Here is a 25,818-nt window from a genome sequence, read left to right on the forward strand (position 1 = left end):
AGACAGACAGACAGAGAGAGAGAGAGACAGACAGACAGACAGACAGAGAGAGAGACAGAGACAGGAGGGAGGGGAGAGAGGGAGAGACAGGCAGACAGACAGACAGACACAGACACAGACACAGACACAGAATGTGTGTGTGTATGTGTTATGGGAGACTGAACCCAGAGGCATTCTACCTCTGAGCTACACCCCAGCCCTACTTTATTTTTTGTCTTGAAACAGGGTCTTACTTGGTTGCTGAGAGTCTTGCTAAATTGCTGAGGCTGGCTTTGAACCGGTGATCCTCCTGTCTCAATCTCCCAATTACAGGGATTACAGGCATGCACCACTATGTCCAGCTTCATTTGCAATTTTTTTTTCCTGTACTGGAGATAGAACCCAGGGGCTTTCTACCTCTGAGCCACACACCCAGCCCTATTTTTTATTCTTTATTTTGAAACAGGGTCTCACTGAATTGCAAAGAGCCTCACTAAGCAGTAGCTGAGGCTGTCTGTGAACCATGATCTCCTGTCTCAGCCTCCCAAATGCTGGGATTACAAGTGTGCACCACCAAACCTAGCTTCATTTGCGATTTCTAAAAAAAAAAAAAGCGTGGTGGCACACGCTTGTAATCCCAGTACTTGGGAGGCCGAGACAGGAGGACTGCAGGAGTCACCCCAACTCCCACCTTCACCATGAAGATGGGCTTCACCTTCCCACTGAAATGAATTGTTTTTGTTTCTACACTTCCTAAAACGTATTTTCCTTAACACTATAATAAACAGTGCTATTTTTCACCTGTTTCCATGCTTGTCCCTTACACTACATGCTTCTTAAGACCAGAAACAGTGCTGTATTTTTCTTTGTGTGCAACAGGAATTTGCTCCTAAATGTTCCTGAATGTTGCACCTGAGCCTCGGTGATGAGGAGCACACCAGACCCAGAGGCAAAAGTAAACCAGCTCTTTTAAAGGGACAGTCTAAGGCTATAAGGGCAGCAAAGCTCAAAACCAGGCACGGTGGGTAGGCTGTCACAGCACTCTCCCAGAGGCTGCCGGGACCCTGGCGGCGGCCAGGTGTGCATGGGCCTCACCGGCATGGGGATCTTGGAGAGCTCTTTTCCGATGCAGTTCTTCATGATGCTCCAGAGGTTGAGGCTGTAGTTTGGCTTGTATGGTATTCTGGTTCTCTTCTCCTTCTTGGTCTCTTCCAGCTGATGCTTGTACTGAGGGCAAAACAAAGTCCTCCAATGACCCACAAAAATCAGAAAGTCTCCCATTTATAACCTTCCCTTCTCCCATGCTAAGAAAAAAAAGGTCAGGCTTTTCTGTCTCTCTTCGCACTTCACAAAGCTTTGGGAATCAGACCCTAGACCCCTCGCCTTCAATACTTTCCGCCTCAGAATTAATTACCTGTTCGTCGAGGCTGATGTCGCTGCTGGCTCCGCTGATGTTGCTGCCGGTGCGTCTGCAGGGAAGGGGATGCAGATGAATCAGAACCAAGACCAAAACCAGAGCTGGGTCCTCAAAGTTCCTCACAAACCACAGGGCCAAGGACACTGCATAAGCTCAGCAGTGACTTATTAAATGACGACCCTTAGAACTGGTATAAATGCAAGTATCTCTGGAGAACTTGCCATGTAAAAAGCTAACAATTTAGCTGGGCGTGGAGGCACATGCTTGTAATCCCAGTGCTTGGGAGGCTAAGACAGGAGGATCACATAGGTTCGAAGCCAGCCTCAGCTACTTAGTGAGGCTCTTAACAATTCAGTGAGACCCTGTTTCCAAATAAAGTATAAAAGAGGTCTGGGAGTATAGCCCGGAGGTTGGAAAGCCCCTGGGTTCCACCCCAGCACCACAAAAAAAAAAAAAAAAAAAAAAAAAAAGCTGACAATTTTCCACTTACCTAAGGAAAGAACCCCAGATCTTAGTAAATGTTGACAACTACAATAGTCTAACTGAAGTATCTTTTTTTGTGTGTGTGTGGTACTGGGGACTGAACCCAGGGGCATTCTACCTTCAAGATACACCCCAAGCCCTATATTATTTTTTAAATTTTGAAACAGGGTCTCACTGAGTTGCAAAGGGCCTCACTAAGTTGCTGAGGCTGTCCTTGACCCCGTGATTCTCTTGTCTCAGCCTCCCAAGTACTGGGATTACAGATGTGTGCACCAACACGCCCAGCTGTTTCCAACCTTTTGACGACTGGATGCGTCCCTTTCTTCAAGGCCCCAGGGTAACTTACTTGTGGCCCAAGTTCTCAGGCATGGTGATGATCTCCGGTGCATCAAAAAACTCATTCTCATCGTCTTCATCACTCATGTCTCCTTTGCCAGGGCAGCACTGATCTGCACGGAGAAAGGCCTCATTTGTTTTCTTTGGTTATATTTACTCAACACCTGGTAAATACTAACCACGAACATCGCAACAAATGCTAAAAAGTGGTGGAAAAGCCAGAAGAAGGAAACAGCCCCGTTTCCATTTCAAACGATTAACTGACCGCGGAGGATCTGGAGTTCTATCAAGTGCAGGAGAGCACTCGGCTCGTGGCGGAGGACAGCCTTACCTTTGCCAGAGCCCGCACTGCCAGGGGTGTTTGCGGGCAGCACCGTGGCTCCCCGGAAGGCCCGCTCCAGGTGGTTATGCTGCTTCGCCAGCTGCTCCAGGGTCTCCTCCAGTCGGATACGCTGGTCTCTTTCATACTGCAGTGACTTCTGCCACTTTTTACTGTGGGTCTGGGCTAGCATGAGGAAATCTCTGCAGGCCTGTGCAGAGAAAACGCTGGTTTTACCACTTTGATCAGTGGGAGATTCCCTCCAGGGCCCATAGACCCACTGTAACTTTATTCTAGGAACTTCAGCGGGCAAATGGTAACAAAGACCTTCCCTGTTTTCCCCAGTATAAGGGACGGCTAGCTCCGTGCTGCAATCAAGGTCAAACCCAGAAGAGTGAACACGGTTGCCATGGTTCTCTTGAAACTCCCTGGTCATGAGGACCAAACAAATGCCAAGGGAGCAGTAAACCTGGACCAGGTATCTGGGACAACGTCACAAAAGACAGGTGTGTGCAATGTACCAAAAGAAAGCTGCAGACCACGAGAAAGAGAACATGAACAGGTAAATGCTCTCAATAAGTTCCTGACTCAACTCAAGTAACCTACAGCTGTGGAAGTTACACAGTGAGAACAGAGAATCTGCACTGGAGTAGACTTCAAGTGAGGAAACATCCTTTCTGTTTACGTTGCCTTTCTTTTAGTCACTAGGTAATAACTGACCTTAAAAATTAGAAGCCTACTTGAAGAACCAAAGAAGACATTTAGAGAAAAAACACAGATCTGATAATAACAGTCCCTTCAATAACACCCCACTAAGATTAGGACCAAATATTGGTAGTTAAGAATAAAAAGGGCCGGGCGTGGTGGCGCACACTTGTAATCCCTGCACTTGGGAGGCGGAGACAGGAGGATCGCGCTGGTTCGAAGCCAGCCCTGCTGGCTTAAGAGACCCTGTTTCCAAATAAAACAGTATAAAAAATAGGTCTGGGAGTGTAGCCCAGAGGTAGAAGGGCTTCCAGGTACCCCAGTACCATCAAAAATAAATAAATAAATAAATAAATAAATAAATAAAATAAGAAATAAAAAATTCAAGGACAGCCTTAGAAAATAGTGAGATTCGCCGGGCGTGGTGGCGCACGCTTGTAATCCCCGCGCTTGGGAGGTGGAGACAGGAGGATCGCGCAGGTTCGAAGCCAGCCACGCTGGCGTAAGAGACCCTGTTTCAAAAATATAAAATAGGTCTGGGAGTGTAGCCCGGAGGAAAAAGGGATTCCAGGAACCCCAGTACCACCAAAAAAAAAAAAAAAAGAAAAAAAAAAGAAAATAGTGAGATTCTCATTAACCTAGGGAGAATCTGGGTTTTTTTTTTGGGGGGGGGGTTTGGTGGTACTGGGGTTCCTGAAAACCCTTCTAACTCCGGGCTATACTCTGAGACCTATTTTATACTTTTTTATTTAGAAACAGGGTCTCTTAAGCCAGCACGGCTGGCTCCGAACCTGTCCAATCCTGTCTCCGCCTCCCAAGCGCAGGGATTACAAGCATGCGCCACCACGCCCGGCTGGAGGAATCTGTTTCAAAATAAAAATAAAAAAATAGGGATGAGGGTGTAGCTTGGAGGTAGAATGTTCCTAGGTCACATCCCCAGTATAAAAGAGAGAGAGGAGAGAAGAGGAGAGAAGAGGAAAGGAGAGGAGAGGAGAGGGAGAGAGAGAGAGGAGAGAGAGAACAGGAGCCAGGCATGGTGACACATGCTTGTAATCCTAGTACCTGGGAGGCCGAGACAGGAAGATTGCGGGTTTGAGGACAGCCTTAGCAAGCACTGAGACTCTCATCAACCTAGAGAGACCCTATTTCCAAATAAGAAATAAAATCGGTCTGGCACTGTAGCTCAGAGATAGAATGGATTAAAGCTCTAGTACCAAAAAAAAAGAAAGAAAAAGAAAAAGGGAGCCTAGTGTGATGGTACATGCTTATAATCCTAGTACTTGAGAGGCTGAGACAGAGGAGTGCAGGTTTGAAACCACTCTCAGCAACTTAGTGAGGTTTTTGGCAACTGAGCAAGACCCTGCTTCAAAATAAAAATTTTTTAACAATACTAGGGATTGAACTCAGAGGAATTCTACTTCTGAGCTATACCCCCAGCCCTATTTTTTATTCTTTATTTTGAAACAGGGTCTCACTGAGTTGCAGAGGGCTTCACTAAGTAGCTGAGGCCAGCCATGAACCTCTGATCAGCCTGTCTCAGCCTCCCAAACACCGGGATCACAAGACTGCACCACTACATCAGGCTGAAATTAAAAAAAAAAAAAAAATTAAAAGGGCTGGGAGGTGCATGATTTTAATCCCAGTACTTGGGAGGCTGAGACAGGAAGATCCCAAATCTAAGGCTAATGTATAGTAACTTAGCAAGATGCTATTTCAAAATAAAAATAATAAAAGGGTTGGAGGTGTAGCTTAGAGGTAGGATGCCCCTTGATTCAATCCTAAGTATCCAAAAAAAAGAAAGAAAAAGAAAGAAAAAGAAAGCACCTTCACATCTGGCTCCCCACCTGCCTGGTATTCTCCTCTCCGGGTAGGTGCGCTTAGCTCTTGCTCCCCCCGTAACACAAACACACTGAACTGCTCGTTTCTTAGACACGCAGATTTCCTTCAGGCCGCTACCTCAGCATATGCTCTTCAGCCTGCCCAGCGTGCCCTTTCCTAACCCCTTTTTCTAAGGAAGGAGAGATCTTTGTAAGCGTGGGGGCGGGGAGGCTGGGGATCACTAGGTTGCTGGGAGTCTTGCTAAGTTGTGAGCTGTCCTCGAGCCTGCCGTCCTCCTGTCTCAGACTCCCAAAGTACTAGGATGACAGGTGTGTGCCACCAGGCCCGGCCGAACTCTTCGTGTTTTAAGAGCCATGACAAATACTACTTCTTCTGTAAGACCTTCCCTCCTGGCCTCATGAGCAGCCTGTCTCCTTTCTACTTTCCTCAGCACTTTGCACATAATTTCAGTCTTTCACACGCGTGATTGATCTCTCTCCCTCCAGATGGATCATGAGCAACCTAAAGACACAGTTGGTAACCTTCAGATACAATTCTTCAGTTCCTAACTTAGATGTTTTGTATATGGGAGCCTGATAAAGTTCGCTTAATAAATAAATGAGGGAAGCAATGTAAGCTTGAGAGTTGCAGAGAAACTAAAAGGTAAATGGAATGTCTACGCCCATGGTTCCAGCCATTGCTTGCGGGTCTCTGGCTACACAATCCCTTAATTCCAACCCTACACTTGGTGAGTTTCAGAGCAGAATATCTGACTGACTACCTACTCAATGATCAAAGGAACTTCAGAAGCAGGTCTCCACTGAACGCACCACACTCCCTGGCCGACTCTGCTTCTCCCCTTGACATCGCCAGTCCAGGACAGTCCCAAGGCCCTCCCAGCTGCCCAAGCCAAGCACCCAAGGGGAATCTTTCTTTTAGTTTTTCTCCCTTCCTCACATCTCTACTGACTCCTTCATATTTTTCGAGCCTGTATACTTCTTTCCATTCTCCTGACCAAAAGCAGTCACGTGAACACTTCTGGAGCGGGTTCTCGAGGCTCCAATCACAGCCCCATCCCACCATCTAGCTGTGAAATTTGGGGGAAGTTACTTAACCTCTCTGACTTTAACTACCTCAAGGAGTCGCAGCTGTATGTGTCAAGCACTGAGAACCACATCAGGCTCACAGGAAGTATTCAATAAGGTGCTACCTATTGTAATTATGCTTGCATCCAAACTGGGCTTGCCGTCTTCTGATCTACTTGTGCCAAGCCCGTTCAGCAGGATCTGCACTCCCTCTTACCTCCTGACCTCTAGCCACTTCCTTGGTCTCCTACCAGGCAATTACCAGCAAGTCCCAGACTATGAACGAGAAGCAGGAGTCCGCATGTAACACAGCACTGCCCCTCAACTCTTCTCTCTCATTCCTTTTTTTTTTTTTTTTTAAAGTACTGGGAATGGAACCCAGGGGCATTTTACCTCCAAGTTACTCTCCCAGCCCTATTTTAAATTCTTTATGTTGAAACAGGGTCTCACTGAGTTGTAAAGGGGCTCACTAAGTAGTAGCCGAGGCTGTCCGTGAACCGTGATCCTCCTGTCTCGGCCTCCCAAATGCTGGGATTATAAGCATGAGCTGTCACGCCCAGCTTCTCTCATTCCTTTGTAATAATACTGATCATAAGTAAAACATAGTAGAGACAGGTGTATGTCGGGCACTTTTGCAAAGCATTTCACATCAATTACATAACAGAAACCTTTCAACAACCCTGTGAAGGGTCTACTAGTATCAAAGCCATTTATAGATAAGAAACTGAGATCACAGAGAACATAGGTTGTGCCAGGCTATAGAGAAGATAAAGGAGGCAGCTGGTACCCAGGTGCCAGGCTATAAATTGCGTTCCATCCTAGGAAGACTTCTGTTGCTCCTTCGCCATTTAGTTGAGGAGCTGCCTTCGCCAGTCCTCCTGGTCTGAGCTCCACACGCCCGCTGTGTGCACCAGGACAGCCTGTGCTCCCTCCATCATGGCCCGTAGAGCACTCCACCAGGATCCACCAGGATCCACTTACTTGTCTGTCCTCTCCTTAGATAGAATCTCTTTGAGGGCAGGGACCATTCATGTCCTTAGGGATGTCCCCTAGCACAGCATGGTATACAGCAGATACTGGTTTAGCAAGTGAATATACAAAGGGTCAAATTTACTTTGTTAGATTCACCTTGGTAGCAAGAAACCCTACATCCTGAGCAATCAGGAAACTCAGTGAAATGTGTAACTACTACTAACTTCATTTAGAGCTGTGATGCGCTTGCACGTTAATTTTTACTATGCACATTACACTTAAGGCCTCATCATTATCACCTGAAATGTACAAAGAAGATACAGGAATAAAAAGTGTATTTCAAGCACTCACCAGCTTTAAAGAGGCGCAGGCAGTGCGCCAAGGGAAAACAGGGTAGAGATACAGCTTACTTCCGACTTCTTTTTTTATTTTTTATTTTTGGTGGTACTGGGGTGGGACCCAGAGGCTTTCTACCTCCAGGCTATAGTCTCAGACCTATTTTATACTTATTTGGAAACAGGGTCTCACTAAGTTGCTGAGAGCCTCACTAAGTAGCTGAGGCTGGCTTTGAACCTGCGCGATCCTCCTGTCTTGGCCTCCCAAGTGCTGGGATTACAAGCGTGCGCCACCACGCCCGGCTACCTCTGACTTCGCTCTCCTTGACACAAACTCTGGACACTTAGAACTTTGAGAGGAAGAAGTTCCCCAAGTACATTTTCAAGATAAAAGTCCAAACTAAGGGGTATTTTATTTAGCAATTTTTTTTTTTTGGCCCAGCGTGGTGGTACACGCTTGTAATCCCAGCATTTGGGAGGCTGAGACCGGAGGATCGCAGTTCACAGACAGCCTCAGCTACTACTTAGTGAGGCCCCTTGCAATTCAGTGAGACCCTGTTTCCAAATAAAGGATAGAAAATACGGCTGGGAGTGTAGCTCGGAGGTGGAATGCCCCTGGGTTCCATTTATAGCAAAAGTCTTGTATTAAATTTGGGAAAGAAACCTGTCATAGAGTGAGGTGTCACCTGACATTGTCTCTCAGGAGACAATGGTCTTGAGTTACTCTACTGAAAGGCATACCTTTCTTACTACTGATTAATTGGCCTGTAGGATATATGAGGTCTTCCTGATCATGAAGGGACCAGAAAAACAAACACAAAGTCACTAAGAAATGCAATCATTTGGACAAAGAGCACACAACACCAGAGCAGGTACCAGTACTGGCTGGCAGAGTGGGCCCAGGCGGTGGCTCACCTTCCCATAAGTCCCAAGTGGCAAAAATAACTGTCTTCTTTCTAAGTTTTCTTTCTGAAGTGTTCAACATTTCAGAGCACAGTATTAAAAGAAAGGTTATCACAACTTTCCATCAGCTAACTAAGTTTCCCCTTAGTCACAGGAAAAGGCCTTTGATCTTCCTGAGTCATGTGAACTAAACTAGCTCTCGCACAAGTCTTCCCATCTCTCCCTGAACAAGAGAAAACTGGCACTAGTGAGGTAACTTCATCCCCTTTAACTAGGGGAAAAGAAGCCCACATAAGCCTTTTCTCAGAGAATATGCTTCTCCCTTATGAAATGCCTTCAGTGTTTTCCTGTGGAAGGGAACTAAAACAACCTGCCAGGTGAGAATCAGTTAGCAAGAGAGTTAGAAAACGGCACTGTTTAAGCCATGTATTAATTTCATACCTGCCCACATCAGTAATGCCAGTGGTGCTTTGTTTAGCTGGAGCCTTGCAGCCACGCAGCTAAAATATCCCGCACACCAATGACCACCCCACAGCAGAAGTCCCGCGGCAGCACAAGTACTGCCTCCTCTTCTATTTGTGGTACTGGGGATTGGACCCAGGAGCATTCTAATGCGAAGCTACACCCCATCCCTATTTTTTTTTTTTATTTTGTTTTAGAGTGTGTGAGTGTGTTGAGCCGGGCGTGGTGGCGCACACTTGTAATCCCAGCACTTGGGAGGCTGAGACAGGAGGATTGCACAGGCTCGAAGCCAGCTTCAGCTACTTAGTGAGGCTCTCAGCAACTTAGTGAGACCCTGTTTCCACATAAAGTATAAAATAGGTCTGGGAGTATGGCCTGGAGGTAGAAAGCCTCTGGGTTCCACCACCAGTACCACCAAAAAAAAAAAAAAAAAAAAAGAGTATGTGTGTGTGCTCGTGCACACCAGCGAGCGTGGTGCTGGGGATTGAACCCAATGGTGTTCTAACTCAGAGCTCCATTCCCAGTCCTATTTTATTTTTAATTTGGAAACAGAGTCTCACTAAATTAATGAAAGCTTTGCTAAGTTACTGAGGCTGGCTTCAAACCTGCAATCCTCCTGTCTTAGCCTCCCAGGGACTGATATTACAAGTGTGTACCATCATGATTGGCTTTACTCTTTATAAGATAAAATATCAAGCCGGGCATGGTGGCACACGCTTGTAATCCCAGCATTTCGGAGGCTGAGACCGGAGGATTGTGGTTCACAGACAGCCTCAGCTACTACTTACTGAGGCCCTCTGCAACTTAGTGAGACCCTGTTTCAAAATAAAGAATAAAAAATAGGGCAGGAGGTATAGCTTGGAGGTTGAATGCCCCTGGGTTCTATCCCCAGACCCGCAAAAAAAAAAAAAAAAGATAGAATATCAACAGAATTACCTCTAAAATCAAGGACTCGCAATGGAACTCCCTAGAATTAAAAGGTTCTTACTAGTATTTGATCCATCCATCACTGAACAGCCTGAGCCAGGTTGGGCTATAACTCCAACATAAAGCTAAAGAATAACAGTGAGCCCGGAATGGTGGTGCATGCCTGTAATTCCAGTGCTTGGGAGCCTGAGGCAGGAGGATCACAGTTTTGATCTAGGCTAGAGCAACTTAGTGAGACCATGTTTCAAAAAAATAAAAAATAAAAAATCCTGTGTGGTGGTGCACACTCATAATCCCAGTACTTGAGAGGCTGAGACAGGAGGATTGCAGGTTTGTGACCAGCCTCAACTACCTAGTGATACTCTCAGCAACTTAGTGAGACCCTGTTTGGGAGGCTGAGAAAGGAGGATCGCGCAGGTTTGAAGCCAGCCTCAGCTACTTAGGCTCTCAGAAACTTATTGAAACCCTATTTCCAAATAAAGTATAAAAAAGGTCAAGGTCTGGGAGTATAGCCTAGAGATAGAAAAGCCCCTGGGTTCCACCCCCAGTACCACACACATACACACAAAAATAGGTCTGTGAGTATATCTTGGAGGTAGAAAGTCCCTGGGTTCCATTCCCAGTACCGCAATAAACAAACAAACAAAATGGCTGGGGTGTAGGGTAAAATACCCCTAGGTTAACTACCTAGTACCAAAAAAAAAAAAAAAAAAAAGACAGTGGAAAGGATCCATGGAGATCTTTTAGTTCCAACAGATTAAATTAGATGAAAACAACAACCAAAGACCCCTACAACCCAGAGAGGTTACAGGACTCAACTACTATCCCACCGGATGGCCCGTTAGGAAGGTGGGGCTGGAACTCTGGCCTCCTGATAACTCCAAGGCTGGAGCCGTGTCCTCTTGACCACTCCGGCAGGGCGTGAAAGTCCCTCCACCTGGTGTGATGTGACTGGTTCTACTTCATGCAAGAAACAAGCGACCTTCAGCCCTGAGCAGCGAGGCAGCACCTCGTGTCCTGTGCCTTGGCCATGACAGTGTTCAGGCACTGAGGAGGCCTTTGTTCCAGGGAGGGAAAGAGTCAAAAGGCGACAGAGACGCCTCTGTACTCACATTGATCATGGCGTTGGAGGTTATCCTGAAGAGCGTGGCTCGTTCGTTGACCTGCTTGATCTTCTCATTGCTCTCCGCAGGCAGCTTCAGGGACTCCAGCTCGCTGAGCGAGCGCTGCAGGGCTGTGCCGTGCTTCGCTATCAAGTCATTGCATGTGCTCAGGTCCTCCACCTTGCTGGACAGAGTCCGCAGGGTGTTCTGCAACTCAGTCTTGTCAGTTTGTGAGACAGACTCTTCATCTCCCGATTCATCTGGAGGGATGCAGAGGCAGGCTGTGTGAGTCCAGGGCCTGGACTGAGAGTTGGAACCCCACCTACTCTGCTTACTACCACAAGGGCACTTCTCATGCTGAGCATTCTGACAGACTGAGGCCTATTACTTACCAGGTGACTTCTCCACAGTGTGGTCCACAGACAACCTGCACTGTGAACATGTGGAGAGCCTCGTTTTGGGTTTCTTTTTTTTTGGGGGGGGGCGGTACTGGATATTGAACCCAAAGTCATTCTACACGTTTTTTGGCTTTTTACAAGACTTTTTTTTTTTTTTTTTTTTTTTTTGGAAACAGGGTGTTGCTAAGTTGCCAAGGCTGGTCTCAGCCTCCTAGGTGTCAGGATACCTGCTAAACTTGATACTTCTTAAAGATGCAGAAGTTCTGGTCCCACCCCAGAGACTCGGATTAGTAACTGTGAGGCAAGGCCCAGGATTTACCTTTCTAATAAACTGCCCAGGTATTTCTTTTTTATTTATATTATTTGATACTGGGTATTGAACCCAGAGACATTCTACTTCCAAGCTATACCCTCAGCCTGGTTTTGTTTTTCATCTGGAAACAAGGTTTCACTAAGTTGCTGAGCAACTTGCTAAGGTGCCAAGGCTGGGAGGTTTTCGCCACCTACACCTCCGATAGAGGACTAATGTCCAGAATATACAGAGAACTCAAGAAACTTAACACTAAGAAACAAAGCATCCAATCAAAAAATGGGCAAGTGAACTAAATAGACACTTCACAAAAGAAGACATTCAAATGGCCAATAAATGCGTGAAATAATGCTCAACATCACTGGCAATCAGAGAGATGCAAATCAAAACTACCCTGAGATTTCACCTAACTCCAACTAGAATGGCAATCATTCAAAACACAAACAACAACAGATGCTGGCGAGGATGTGGAGAAGTGGGAACTCTAAGACATTGTTGGTGGGATTGCAAATTAGTGCAACCACTTTGGAAAACAGGGTGGAGAATCCTCAGAAGAATAGGAACAAATCTACCATTTGATCCAGCAATACCACTTCTGGGTCAAACTACCAAACTAATGCATGTGTATCTATGTTCATAGCTGACCAATTCACCATAGCCAAACTATGGAACCAGCCAAGATGTCCATCAACAGATGAATGGATTACAAAACTGGGATATGTACACAATGGAATTTTACTCAGCCATCAAAAAAAAAAAAACCTCAATTACATCATTTTCAGGGAAATGGATGGAACTGGAGGACATTATGCTAAGTGAGATTAGTCAGTCACAAAAAATAAGAAATCAGATGCTTTCCCTAATACGTGAAAGCTAAGGAGAAATGGGTCATAGGAGGAACTCCAGATGAAAAAGGAAATCCTATAGAGGAGCAAACAAGACAACCTAAATGAGGGGATGGGAGGAGGGAAGAAGGAATTCTCTAAAACACACAATGTACTTAAACATATCGAAGTAAACCACTAAGCCAAGCATGGGAAGGAGGAATGGGGAGGGAATGGGGTGGGAATTAAGTAGGGGCTAAATGGGTGATGTGGACATACATGTACACACAAGTTTTTTACCCCAATATGATGTATGAATATAATGCACCAATAAAAAAATTAAAAAAAAATAAGCTTTTCAAAAAGAAAGAAAGAAAGGAAGAAAGAAAGAAGGAAAGAAAGAAAGAAAGGAAGGAAGAAAGAAGGAAGGAAGGAAGGAAAGAAGGAAAGAAAGAAAGAAAGAAAGAAAGAAAGAAAGAAAGAAAGAAAGAAAGAAAAAAAAATAGGTCTGGGGGTATAGCTTGGAGGTAGAATGCCCCTGGATTCAATCCCCAGTACTGGGGGGAAAAAAAATGTAAGGTATGATACTAAATAGCTTTCAATAATAACTCAAGAAGCTATGTTGTAGCTGGGTACTGTGGCACATGTAATTTCAGTACTTGGGGCTGAGACAGGAAGATCACAGATTCCTGGCTAGCTCAGCAACTTAGCCATACCCTTAGCAATGTAGCAAGACCTTGTTCAAAATAAAAAATAAAGGGCTGGGGTGTAGCTTGGAAATAGAATGCACCTGGATTAAATGCCTAGTAGGAAAAAAAAAAAAAAAACTATGTTGTTCCTGTCACAATCATTTTGTACTTAACACTTTGTAACTGCAAAGTGTGTTTCTAGCAGTGTCCCTTCCTGTGGAGAAGCTAACATCATTACTAAAATTAAAACAAAAGAAATAAGACCTGCCCTATCTGCTACATAGAGAAACAACGTCAAGGTCAAAACATAATGTTACCAAAATATTTACAATATGGTGAATTTCAGTGGTTAAAATGCATTATATAGCCGGGCGTGGTGATGCACGTTTGTAATCCCTGCTCTTGGGAGGCTGAGACAGGAGGATCGCACAGGTTCAAAGCCAGCCTCAGCTACTTAGTGAGGCTCTCAGCAACTTAGTGAGACCCTGTTTCCAAATAAAATATAAAATAGGTCTGGAAGTATAGCCCGGAGGTAGAAAGCCTCTGGGTTCCACCCCCAGTACCAGCAAAAAAATAAATAAAAAATAAAAAATAAAAAAAAGGCATTATATACTGTATGAGAAAGGACAGAGGGTAAGATAAACGAGACACATCAAACCAACAGGTGACCACCTAAGTGTGTCCTAAGCAAACAAGCGCAGTATAATTAACTGTCACATTCGGAGGGGCAAATCCTACCATTTTTCTTGAAGAAAAATCCAAACATAGCTAGATTGTTCTTTGTGTGTAACTTATGTAGCAGAATGAAGCCTTTGTCATAGAAATAGCAAGTACACAGATTATAGTAATCTGTTACAATTGTTTCAACTTCTGGAACAAATCAGATGTCAAGAGAAAAGAAAGTATGAACAGATTCAAATTATGAGCTGTAACAATCCTAAAACTGACCAAATAATAAAATAATGATAGCTGGTGTAGTGGCACAGGCTTGTAATCCCAGCATTTGGGAGGCTGAGATAGAAAGATCACAGTTCAAGGACAACCTCAGCTACTTACTGAGGCCCTTTGCAACTCAGTGAGACTCTTTCAAAATAAAGAATAAAAATAGGGCTGGAGGTGTAGCTCAGAGGTAGAATGCCCCTGGGTTCCATGCCTGGAACCACTAAATAAATAAATAAATAAAGTAATTTCTCAAAACTTTTTTTGGTAGTAGAGATTGGTAGGGGTATTCTACCTCTGACTACACCTGTATCCCTTTTATTTGAGGTACGGGGGGGTGGGGGGGTGGAACCCAGAGGCTTTCTACCTCCGGGCTATACTCCCACACCTATTTTATACTTTATTTGGAAACAGGTTCTCACTATGTTGCTGAGAACCTCACTAAGTAGCTGAGGCTGGCTTCGAACCTGTGTGATCCTCCTGTCTCAGCCTCCCAAGCGCTGGGATCACAAGCGTGCGCCACCACGCCCGGCTGACCTGTGGCCCTTTTTATTTTTTGTTTTGAATTAGGGTCTCAGTACATTGCTGAGAGTCTTACTAAGTGGCTGAGGCTGTCCTCAAACTTGTGATCCTCCTGTCTCAGCCTCCCAAGTACTGGGATTACAGGTATGTACCACCACACTCAGCTTCCAAATTTTAAAGTCGTGGTGCATGCTTGTAATCCCAGCAATGGGAGGCTGAGACCGAAGGATCGATCGCGGTTCGCGGCCAGCCTCAGCTACTTTGTGAGGCCCTCTGCAACTCAGTGAGACCCGGTTTCAAAATAAAAAATTTAAAAAATTGGGCAGGGGGTGTAGCTCGGAGGTCAAATACCCCTGGGTTCCATCCCTAGACCTGCAAAAAATAAAAATAGATAGATAGATAGATAGATAGATAGATAGATAGCATAGCCAAGGGCACGTGGTGCATGCCTCTAATCCCAGATGCTTGGCAGCTAAGTCAGGAGGATCCCAAGGCCATCCTGGGTAACTCAGATCTTGTTTCAAAATAAAAAATAAAAAGGACTGGGGGTACAGCTCAGTATTAGAGCACCCCTCGGTTCAATCCCTAGCACCACACACAAAAATAAATAACCACAATAGTAGAATACTTTCCCAGCATGCACAAGGCCCTGGGTTCAATCCCCTATACTACAAAAAAAATTTTTTTTTAAAAAAGAGGAAAAAATACATGGGCAGATAATTCTTTATTGTGGGAAACTATTTAGTTTTAACAACTAAAAATATCTCCAAGCCGGGTGTGGTGGCACATGTTTGCAATCCCAGTACTAGGGAGGCCGAGACAAGAGGATCGCAGGTTCATGGCCAGCCTCAGCAATTTGTGAAGCACTCCGCAACATAGTGAGACCCTTTTTCAAAATAAAGAATAACTGGGCGGGGGTCGCGGGCTGGGCACGCCAGATGGGGCCCGGGTCGCGGGACTCTGGGCCCCAGGCAGAACTGCGAGTAGCACGCCAGACCCCTGGAGAAACCAGGCCCAGTAAGACGCTGGGTTCTGGGCGGGGGTCGCGGGCGGGGCACGCCAGATGGGGCCCGGGTCGCGGGACTCTGGGCCCCGGCCGAACTGCGCGTAGCATGCCAGACCCCTGGAGAAACCGGACCCAGTAAGACGCTGGGTTCTGGGCGGGGGTCGCGGGCTGGGCACGCCAGATGGGGCCCGGGTCGCGGGACTCTGGGCTCCGGCCGAACTGCGCATAGCACGCCAGACCCCTGGAGAAACCAGACCCAGTAAGACGCTGGGTTCTGGGCGGGGGTCACGGGCTGGGCACGCCAGATGGGGCCCGGGTCCCGGGACTCTGGGCCCCAGGCAGAACTGCGAGTAGCACGCCAGACCCCTGGAGAAACCAGACCCAGTAAGACGCTGGGTTCTGGGCGGGGGTCACGGGCGGGGCACGCCAGATGGGGCCCGGGTCCCGGGACTCTGGGCCCCGGCCGAACTGCGCGTAGCATGCCAGACCCCTGGAGAAACCGGACCCAGTAAGACGCTGGGTTCTGGGCGGGGGTCGCGGGCTGGGCACGCCAGATGGGGCCCGGGTCGCGGGACTCTGGGCTCCGGCCGAACTGCGCATAGCACGCCAGACCCCTGGAGAAACCAGACCCAGTAAGACGCTGGGTTCTGGGCGGGGGTCACGGGCTGGGCACGCCAGATGGGGCCCGGGTCCCGGGACTCTGGGCCCCAGGCAGAACTGCGAGTAGCACGCCAGACCCCTGGAGAAACCAGACCCAGTAAGACGCTGGGTTCTGGGCGGGGGTCACGGGCTGGGCACGCCAGATGGGGCCCGGGTCCCGGGACTCTGGGTCCCGGCCGAACTGCGAGTAGCACGTCAGACCCCTGGAGAAACCGGGCCCAGAACAGAAAAAGATAAAGAAAAACATCGGAGAGGTGGTAAGAAAGCCGTCATGGATGCCAGGACACTGGAGATGCAGAAAAAACTTATCTAAATGCACTGGAACTTATGGAAAAATTCGCCATGAAAGAGGACTGCTATTTCTCTATATTGTTAAGAATCTCAGACATCACATATAAGGAGAGAGTTTAGCGGAGACCAAGGAGAAATGCGGTGTTGAAAGAGTTCTTCGCTATGGTGGTGGAGACTTGTATTCAGGAGAAGCAGAAACCGGATCTTACCAACTTTATTTTTTTGGAGAAATTACACCAAATGTCGAATGCTACCATCACGCATGCTTCGGAACACTGGACAACATTCAGAGTGGAAAAAGAGCCTGAGAAGGATTTGAAACGGTGGAGGCAGTGGCAATGCCAGTGGCCAATATTCGGGGGAGGCAGAGATCTGATACATTACAACTGGAACCTTTGAAATAATAACCACAGAGACAGTGATCGGAACCTGCTGAGGGGTTAGGCGGGCGCCGGGGCCAGTGGCCGACATCAGAGCTTGCTGTGAGGCAAGGCCACTACTGAGGCCTCCGTGGCCGGGATTGGAACCTGCAGAGGGGTTAGACCGATGCTGGGGCCAGCGAGGCCGGCATTGGAGCCTGCCATGATGCAAGGCTTGTGCTAGGGCCTCCGAGGTCGGGTCCGGAACTTGCTGAGGGGTTAGGCCGGTGCTGGGGTCAGCGAGGCCGGCATCGGAGCCTGCCGTGAGGCAAGGCCAGTGTTGGGGCCCCCGAGGACGGGACCGGAGCCTGCTGAGGGGTTAGGCCGGTGCTGGGGCCAGTGAGGCTGGCATCAGAGCCTGCCATGAGGCAAGGCCGGTACTTGGGCCTCCGAGGCCAGGATAAGAGCCTGCCGAGGGTTAGGCCGGTGCTGGGGCCACCAAGGCCGGCATCGGAGCCTGCCTTGAGGCAAGGCCGGTACTGGGGCCTCCGAGGCCAGGATAAGAGCCTGCCGAGGGGTTAGGCTGGTGCTGGGGCTAGCGAGGCCGGCATCGGAGCCTGCCATGAGGCAAGGCCGGTACTGGGACCTCCGAGGCCGGGATAAGAGCCTGCCGAGGGGTTAGGCCGGTGCTGGGGCCAGCGAGGCCGGCATCGGAGCCTGCCGAGGGGTTAGGCCGGTGCTGGGGCCAGCGAGGCCGGCATCGGAGTCTGCCGTGAGGCAAGGCCGGTACTGGGGCCTCCGAGGCCAGGATAAGAGCCTGCTGAGGGGTTAGGCCGGTGCTGGGGCCAGCGAGGCCGGCATCGGAGCCTGCCTTGATGCAAAGCCAGTGCTGGGGCCTCCAAATCCGGGATCGGAGCCTGCTGAGGGGTTAGGCCGGTGCTGGGACCAGCGAGGCCGGCATCGGAGCCTGCCTTGAGGCAAGGCCGTACTGGGGTCTCCGAGGCCAGGATAAGAGCCTGCCGAGGGGTTAGGCCGCTGCTGGGGCCAGCGAGGCCGGCATCGGAGCCTGCCGTGAGGCAAGGCCGGTACTGGGGCCTCCGAGGCCAGGATAAGAGCCTGCTGAGGGGTTAGGCCGGTGCTGGGGCCAGCGAGGCCGGCATCGGAGCCTGCCTTGAGGCATGACCAGTGCTGGGGCCTCCGAGGCCGGGATCGGAGCCTGCCGAGGGGTTAGGCCGGTGCTGGGGCCAGCGAGGCCGGCATCGGAGCCTGCCTTGAGGCAAGGCCGGTACTGGGGCCTCAGAGGCCGGGATCGGAGCCTGCCGAGGGGTTAGGCCGCTGCTGGGGCCAGTGAGGCCGGCGTCGGAGCCTGCCTTGAGGCAAGGCCGGTACTGGGGCCTCGAGGCCAGGATAAGAGCCTGCCGAGGGGTTAGGCCGGTGCTGGGGCCTCCAAGGCCAGGATAAGAGCTTGCCAAGGGGTTAGGCCGGTGCTGGGGCCAACGAGGCCGGCAGCGGAGCCTGCCGTGAGGCATGACCAGTGCTGGGGCCTCCGAGGCCGGGATAAGAGCCTGCTGAGGGGTTAGGCCGGTGCTGGGGCCAGCGAGGCCGGCATCGGAGCCTGCCTTGATGCAAAGCCAGTGCTGGGGCCTCCAAATCCGGGATCGGAGCCTGCTGAGGGGTTAGGCCGGTGCTGGGACCAGCGAGGCCGGCATCGGAGCCTGCCTTGAGGCAAGGCCGTACTGGGGCCTCTGAGGCCGGGATAAGAGCCTGCCGAGGGGTTAGGCCGCTGCTGGGGCCAGTGAGGCCGGCATCGGAGCCTGCCGTGAGGCAAGGCCGGTACTGGGGCCTCCGAGGCCAGGATAAGAGCCTGCCGAGGGGTTAGGCCGGTGCTGGGGCCAGCGAGGCCGGCATCGGAGCCTGCCTTGAGGCAAGGCCGGTACTGGGGCCTCGAGGCCAGGATAAGAGCCTGCCGAGGGGTTAGGCTGGTGCTGGGGCCAGCGAGGCCGGCATCGGAGCCTGCCGTGAGGCAAGGCCGGTACTGGGGCCTCCAAGGCCAGGATAAGAGCTTGCCGAGGGGTTAGGCCGGTGCTGGGGCCAACGAGGCCGGCAGCGGAGCCTGCCGAGAGGCATGACCAGTGCTGGGGCCTCCGAGGCCAGGATCGGAGCCTGCCGTGAGGCAAGGCCGGTACTGGGGCCTCCGAGGCCAGGATAAGAGCCTGCTGAGGGGTTAGGCCGGTGCTGGGGCCAGCGAGGCCGGCATTGGAGCCTGCCTTGAGGCATGACCAGTGCTGGGGCCTCCAAGGCCGGGATCGGAGCCTGCCGAGGGGTTAGGCCGGTGCTGGGGCCAGCGAGGCCGGCATCGGAGCCTGCCTTGAGGCAAGGCCGGTACTGGGGCCTCAGAGACCGGGATCGGAGCCTGCCGAGGGGTTAGGCCGCTGCTGGGGCCAGTGAGGCCGGCGTCGGAGCCTGCCTTGAGGCAAGGCTGGTACTGGGGCCTCGAGGCCAGGATAAGAGCCTGCCGAGGGGTTAGGCCGGTGCTGGGGCCAGCGAGGCCAGCATCGGAGCCTGCCGTGAGGCAAGGCCGGTACTGGGGCCTCCAAGGCCAGGATAAGAGCTTGCCGAGGGGTTAGGCCGGTGCTGGGGCCAATGAGGCCGGCAGCGGAGCCTGCCGTGAGGCATGACCAGTGCTGGGGCCTCCGAGGCCGGGATCGGAGCATGCCGAGGGGTTAGGCCGGTGCTGGGGCCAGCGAGGCTGGCATCGGAGCCTGCTGTGAGGCAAGGCCGGTACTGGGGCCTCCGAGGCCAGGATAAGAGCCTGCTGAGGGGTTAGGCCGCTGCTGGGGCCAGTGAGGCCGGCATCGGAGCCTGCCGTGAGGCAAGGCCGGTACTGGGGCCTCCGAGGCCAGGATAAGAGCCTGCCGAGGGGTTAGGCCGGTGCTGGGGCCAGAGAGGCCGGCATCGGAGCCTGCCTGAGGCATGACCAGTGCTGGGGCCTCTGAGGCCGGGATCGGAGCCTGCCGAGGGGTTAGGCCGGTGCTGGGGCCAGCGAGGCCGGCATCGGAGCCTGCCTTGAGGCAAGGCCGGTACTGGGGCCTCGAGGCCAGGATAAGAGCCTGCCGAGGGGTTAGGCCGCTGCTGGGGCCAGCGAGGCCGGCATTGTAGCCTGCCGTGAGGCAAGGCCGGTACTGGGGCCGCCAAGGCCAGGATAAGAGCTTGCCGAGGGGTTAGGCCGCTGCTGGGGCCAGCGAGGCCGGCATCGGAGCCTGCCGTGAGGCAAGGCCGGTACTGGGGCCTCCGAGGCCAGGATAAGAGCCTGCTGAGGGGTTAGGCCGGTGCTGGTGCCAGCGAGGCCGGCATCGGAGCCTGCCTTGAGGCATGACCAGTGCTGGGGCCTCCGAGGCCGGGATCGGAGCCTGCCAAGGGGTTAGGCCGGTGCTGGGGCCAGCGAGGCCGGCATCGGAGCCTGCCGTGAGGCAAGGCCGGTACTGGGGCCTCCGAGGCCAGGATAAGAGCCTGCCGAGGGGTTAGGCCAGTGCTGGGGCCAGTGAGGCCGGCATCGGAGCCTGCCTTGAGGCAAGGCCGGTACTGGGGCCTCTAGGCCAGGATAAGAGCCTGCCGAGGGGTTAGGCCGGTACTGGGGCCAGCGAGGCCGGCATCGGAGCCTGCCTTGAGGCATGACCAGTGCTGGGGCCTCCGAGGCCGGAATCGGAGCCTGCCAAGGGGTTAGGCCGGTGCTGGGGCCAGCGAGGCCGGCATCGGAGCCTGCCTTGAGGCAAGGCCGGTACTGGGGCCTCCGAGGCCAGGATAAGAGCCTGCCGAGGGGTTAGGCCAGTGCTGGGGCCAGTGAGGCCGGCATCGGAGCCTGACTTGAGGCAAGGCCGGTACTGGGGCCTCTAGGCCAGGATAAGAGCCTGCCGAGGGGTTAGGCCGGTGCTGGGGCCAGCGAGGCCGGCAGCGGAGCCTGCCGTGAGGCATGACCAGTGCTGGGGCCTCCGAGGTCGGGATCGGAGCATGCCGAGGGGTTCGGCCGGTGCTGGGGCCAGCGAGGCCGGCATCGGAGCCTGCCGTGAGGCAAGGCCGGTACTGGGGCCTCCGAGGCCAGGATATGAGCCTGCCTAGGGGTTAGGCCGGTGCTGGGGCCAGCGAGGCCGGCATCGGAGCCTGCCTTGAGGCATGACCAGTGCTGGGGTCTCCGAGGCCGGGATCGGAGCCTGCCGAGGGATTAGGCCGGTGCTGGGGCCAGCTAGGTCGGCATCGGAGCCTGCCTTGAGGCAAGGCCGGTACTGGGGCCTCTGAGGCCAGGATAAGAGCCTGCCAAGGGGTTAAGCCGGTGCTGGGGCCAGTGAGGCCGTCATCGGAGCCTGCTGTGAGACATTACCAGTGTTGGGGCCTCCAAGGTCGGGACCAAAGCCAGCTTAGGGGTTTGACCGGTTCAGGGGCCAGCGAGACCAGAACTGGGTCCTCCCATGAGGCAAGGCCGCTGCTTGAGCCAGCGAGGTCTGGATCAGTCCACTGAGTAGCCAGGCCACTACTGGGACCATCAAGAGTGGGATTGGTACTTGCAACGCAGCATGCACAGAGAAATATCGCAGAAAATATAAATCAGACGCTTCTCTTAATCAGCAATAACTAGGAGGAAAAGGGCAACAGGAAGAGGTTGAGCTATAGAAAGGGCCCTATAGTGAAGCAACTAATGTGACCAATCAGAGGGTATGTAATACTGGAGGACGGAGCCTCTTTAAAACGCAGGAGGTACATAAACAAATGTATCAAAGTAAATCACCAAAGAAGTGTGGGATGGAGGGAGGGGGAGGGAATGGGACGGGGGCTGGAGGAGGGCTAATTGGATGATGTGTGCTTGTATATCCTCTCAAGTCTTGTACTCCAATGTGATTGATATATGACTACAATGCACCAATTTAAAAAATAAATTAATTAAAAAAAAAAAAATAAAGAATAAAACAGGGCTGGGGTGCAGCTCAGAGGCAGAATGCTCAATCCCTAGTACCAGGAAAAAAAAAAAAACAAAAAACAATGTCTCCAAGCCAGCATGGTGGTAAGTGCCTGAAATCCCAGTACTTTGGGAGGCTGAGACAGGAGGATCACAGGTTCAAGGACAGCCTCAGCAATCTAGCAAGGCTCTCTACAACTTAGTGATACTTCATTTCAAATAAAAATAGGGTGCAGGATGTAGCTCAGAGGCAGGATGCCCCTGGGCTAAGTCCCCAGTATCCTCCCCCCACCAGCCCCAACTCCCCGTCCCACACACATACACACAAGTATCTTCAGATGTTGCCTGAAACGGGGCAGAGTTAACCCCCGTGAAGAATCACTACTCCAGGATAAATGTCTGATGAGAAACTGCTTGGGACATCTCAGAGAGGTGATAACCCAGTGACGCCGCACAGCGAGGGACAAAGGATTCGTGCAGAAGAGGGACAAACAGAAAGTTCTCCAGCCAGGTGTTCCTAGCTCCCTACCCGACTCGGCCAGCATCTTCACAGCCTTGGCCTTGGCCAGTTCCAGGGCTGTCACCCAGCGCTGCCGCTCCACCTCCGAGCTGGCCTTCAGATGGTAGGTCTGCGCGCCCCCGTTGGAAATTATGAAGTTGCAGGAGTCCTCCACAGTGATGTTGGCTGTGGCCAGGTTAATGGTACCACGGCAGGTGTGTCGCATTTCTGCCTTTGATCTGCAATAACAAGAAAAAGCCAAGTCAAAGAAGAAAGGTGATGGTGGTTTATCCTTTACCACTTTCTGCTTCATTTTATAACTCTCAGCCCTTGAAAATAGAGTAGGCTTAGGAAATCTGGTTATACTTGGCCCAAATGACCCCTTAAAATTCAAGAAACAGTAGGGAAGCCTTTTCAGGACCTATGCGTATTGTTTCTGAGTCAGATTTTATTGCTCTAATGTTCATCTCACATCCAGCTTTTTAAAAATAGGCTTTACTGAGATATAACTACATGCAAATTTTTTTTTGCAGTACTGGGGATGGAACCTAGGGGGCATTCTACCTCTGAGCTACACCCCCAGCCCTATTTTTCTTTATTTTGAAACAGAGTCTCACTGGGTTGCAAAGGGCCTCACTAAGTAGCCAAGGCTGTCCACAAACCGCAAAACTCCTGTTTCAGCCTCCCAAATGCTGGGATTATAAGCATGTGCCACAACGCCTGGCAACACTACAAGCAATTTTTTTTTTTTTTTTTTTTTTTTTTTTTGCAGGTCTGGGGATGGAACCCAGGGGCATTCGACCTCCGAGCTACACCCCCTGCCCTATTTTTTATTCTTTATTTTGAAACCGGGTCTCACTGAGTAGCAGAGGGCCTCACTAAGTAGCTAAGGCTGTCCGCGAACTGCAATCCTCCGGTCTCACCCTCCCGAATGCTGGGATTACAAGCGTGCGATACCACGCCCGGCTTACAAGCAATGTTAACTCAGTAATTTCTTCTTCTTCTTCTTTTTTTTTTTTTTTTTTTGGTGGCACTGGGGTTCCTGGAAACGCTTCTACCTCTGGGCTACACTCCCAGACCTATTTTGTATACTTTTTTTATTTGGAAACAGGGTCTCTTAAGCCAGCGCGGCTGACTTCGAACCTGCGCGATCCTCCTGTCTCCGCCTCCCAAGCGCGGGGATTACAAGCGTGCGCCACAAGTGTACAGTTAAATAAGTGTTTATTTTATCTTATTTTATTTTTGTGGTACTAGGAGTGGAACCCAGAGGCTTTCTACCTCCAGGCTATACTCCCACACCTATTTTCTATTTTATTTGGAAACAGGGTCTCACAAAGTTGCTGAGAGCCTCACTAAGTGGCTGAGGCTGGCTTTGAACCTGTGCGATTCTCCTGTCTCAGCCTCCCAAGAGTGGGGATTACGAGCATGCGCCACCACGCCCAACTCAAATGAGTGTTTTTTTATGTGTGTGTGCTGCTGGTGAAATGAACCCAGTGGCATTCTACCCCTGAGCTACACCCCCAACCCTATTTTATTTTTATTTTGAAACAGGGTCTCACTAAATTGCTGAGGCTGGCCTCAAATCTGTGCTCCTCCTGTCTCAATCTCCAACCATGTACTGAGATTAAAGGCATGCACCACCGTGACTGGCTGTTAAATGGGTTTTGACAAATGCTTACAAACTGTGTAGCTACCACCACAATCAAATAGAACATTTTCCTCACCTCAAAAAGTTATCTCCTGCCCTTTTGCTGTCAGTAATTACCTTCTATTTAGCAAGTTATAAAGTGCTTTATAACCTCATGCAACAAAAATTTCTTATGACAATCTCAGTCCCTAAGAATAGCTCCATTTTATATATACGGAACCATCCCCCTCACTGTAAATCAGCCCAAATGGGAACTGTCACACCCTGCTTGGAATTATGCTGCAAAAGTATAAAAAGGCACCCTTAAGTGTTTAGACTATTAAATATTGGCTATGGCTCAAATGATATGAAATAAAACTAGCTATCTGAGAGAGTAAAGAAAGAATTATCATACAAGGATCCCCGGAGTTTAATCTTTTTGGAATATGTTCTTTCCTAAGGGAGGTCCATAGACTTCTATGGGTGGGAACTCCTAAGCCATCCTATTAATAGCTAGGAAAGATTCAGCAGATCTGCACTCAGAGGACTGGGTGTGAAAATTTTCCCAATCTCTACTGACTGACAGTTCTATTAATAGACTACCTTTTGAACTTTACAGCACTACTTGGTGACAAGCTACGTGGCATCGCACATAAAATATCAAGCTTCTAGCACAAGCAAATTACAGTGCAAGCCATGCCGATTTCACCACTCGCTGACTGTGCCCAAGGACCTACATGTTGAGACTGCAGTTTTCCCTGTCCAACTTGAGACAAAAAGAGGTCAAAGTCCTTTGCCAACTGCCACAGTACAAAACGGAACCATTTCCTTTTCGTGAAGCCAAGTGGCCAAACACACCTGGCACATCCAGAATTCCTGCATGCCAGAAATGGAACACACCCCTCTCCAGAAACTAAGATTCGGTATGTTGGAGAAAGTCAGTTTACTGGTGCTTAGAAAAGCTGTTGTTCAGTTTGTCACAGGAAACTAATTTTTTCTTCCTCAAATGCACAAATGAGAACTATGGGGGCCACCTGGGGGGTCTCAGTGGAGGGGGCCATTTTCTGTCCCTTGCACCTGCCACACTGTAATGTGAGTCCATTTCTTCTACTCTTCCCTCCCTGCCCCCGAGCTTCAGTTACACTATAAATAATGCAGCCTGAATTACAGAAGTGCAGCTGACAGGCCCGCTCACCCCTGCTTTCTATTCCAAGGTGCTACTTGGCGCTTCCGCCGCATTCCTCCTCACTGGCGCTTTTCACTAACCTCTTCCTAGGAATCCCTTCTGCCTGGGTCATCTTCATGCACTCAGTAAGTCTCCCAAATAGCAGAGTCTACAACACCTGAACAGATACCAAGGAACTCTGGGAGGAAGGCAGGCGTGGCCTCAGAACCATTGGGTCTGGGTAGACATGCCCAGAGTTAGAAAAGATTCATGGAAAAGGTGGAAAGCCATGATTCTCGGTGCAAGCAAAGTTCTTAAGGCACCACAGTATTGGGTGGCACTTTCTAAGTAGAAAGTTCTTGTCTTAAAAGGCAGCTAAAATAGTAATTTGATCTCTAGAAGCTAGCCAGGAAAACTAACAGTATCCCCTGTCATGATGTTTCTAAGAGAGCTTGGACTCTATATTAGGTCTTAATGTAACTGGGTGGGTAAGGAAGCACAGGAGAGGTAAAAAGAAGTGGCTGGCCACAAGTCTGTTAGGACAGTTCACCAGAAAATGGGTCTAGGAAGTACATGATCTCAGTTAAAAAAAAAAAGTATTTTGGAAATATCATACATATGAGATTATGAATTTTGGAGGCATGAAAGAGAGAGATGGCTAAACACTTCTACAAGGGAGAAGGGGACCAGTAGAACCCTGCTGGGAAGAATAAAGTGCCCAGAGTACTGCACTGCAA

At 50.3% G+C, this 25,818-nt stretch overlaps 1 protein-coding gene across 1 annotated transcript in view; it reads right to left on the reverse strand.

Annotated features, from left to right (window-relative positions):
- The window catches only part of OSBP (oxysterol binding protein), a gene marked incomplete at both ends in the record, with an annotated part of 45,871 nt that overhangs the window by 15,639 nt on the left and 4,414 nt on the right, over nucleotides 1-25,818 (reverse strand). Inside the window, 6 exons of the mRNA XM_080719780.1 lie at nucleotides 1,075-1,206; nucleotides 1,394-1,448; nucleotides 2,226-2,328; nucleotides 2,547-2,745; nucleotides 10,854-11,104; nucleotides 22,320-22,528. Coding sequence (XP_080575906.1) covers nucleotides 1,075-1,206; nucleotides 1,394-1,448; nucleotides 2,226-2,328; nucleotides 2,547-2,745; nucleotides 10,854-11,104; nucleotides 22,320-22,528 — 949 coding nt within the window. The remainder of the gene's footprint in view (nucleotides 1-1,074; nucleotides 1,207-1,393; nucleotides 1,449-2,225; nucleotides 2,329-2,546; nucleotides 2,746-10,853; nucleotides 11,105-22,319; nucleotides 22,529-25,818) is intronic.

Source organism: Muscardinus avellanarius (assembly GCF_963383645.1).
Source record: "Muscardinus avellanarius genome assembly, chromosome: 1".
NCBI lineage: Eukaryota > Metazoa > Chordata > Mammalia > Rodentia > Gliridae > Muscardinus > Muscardinus avellanarius.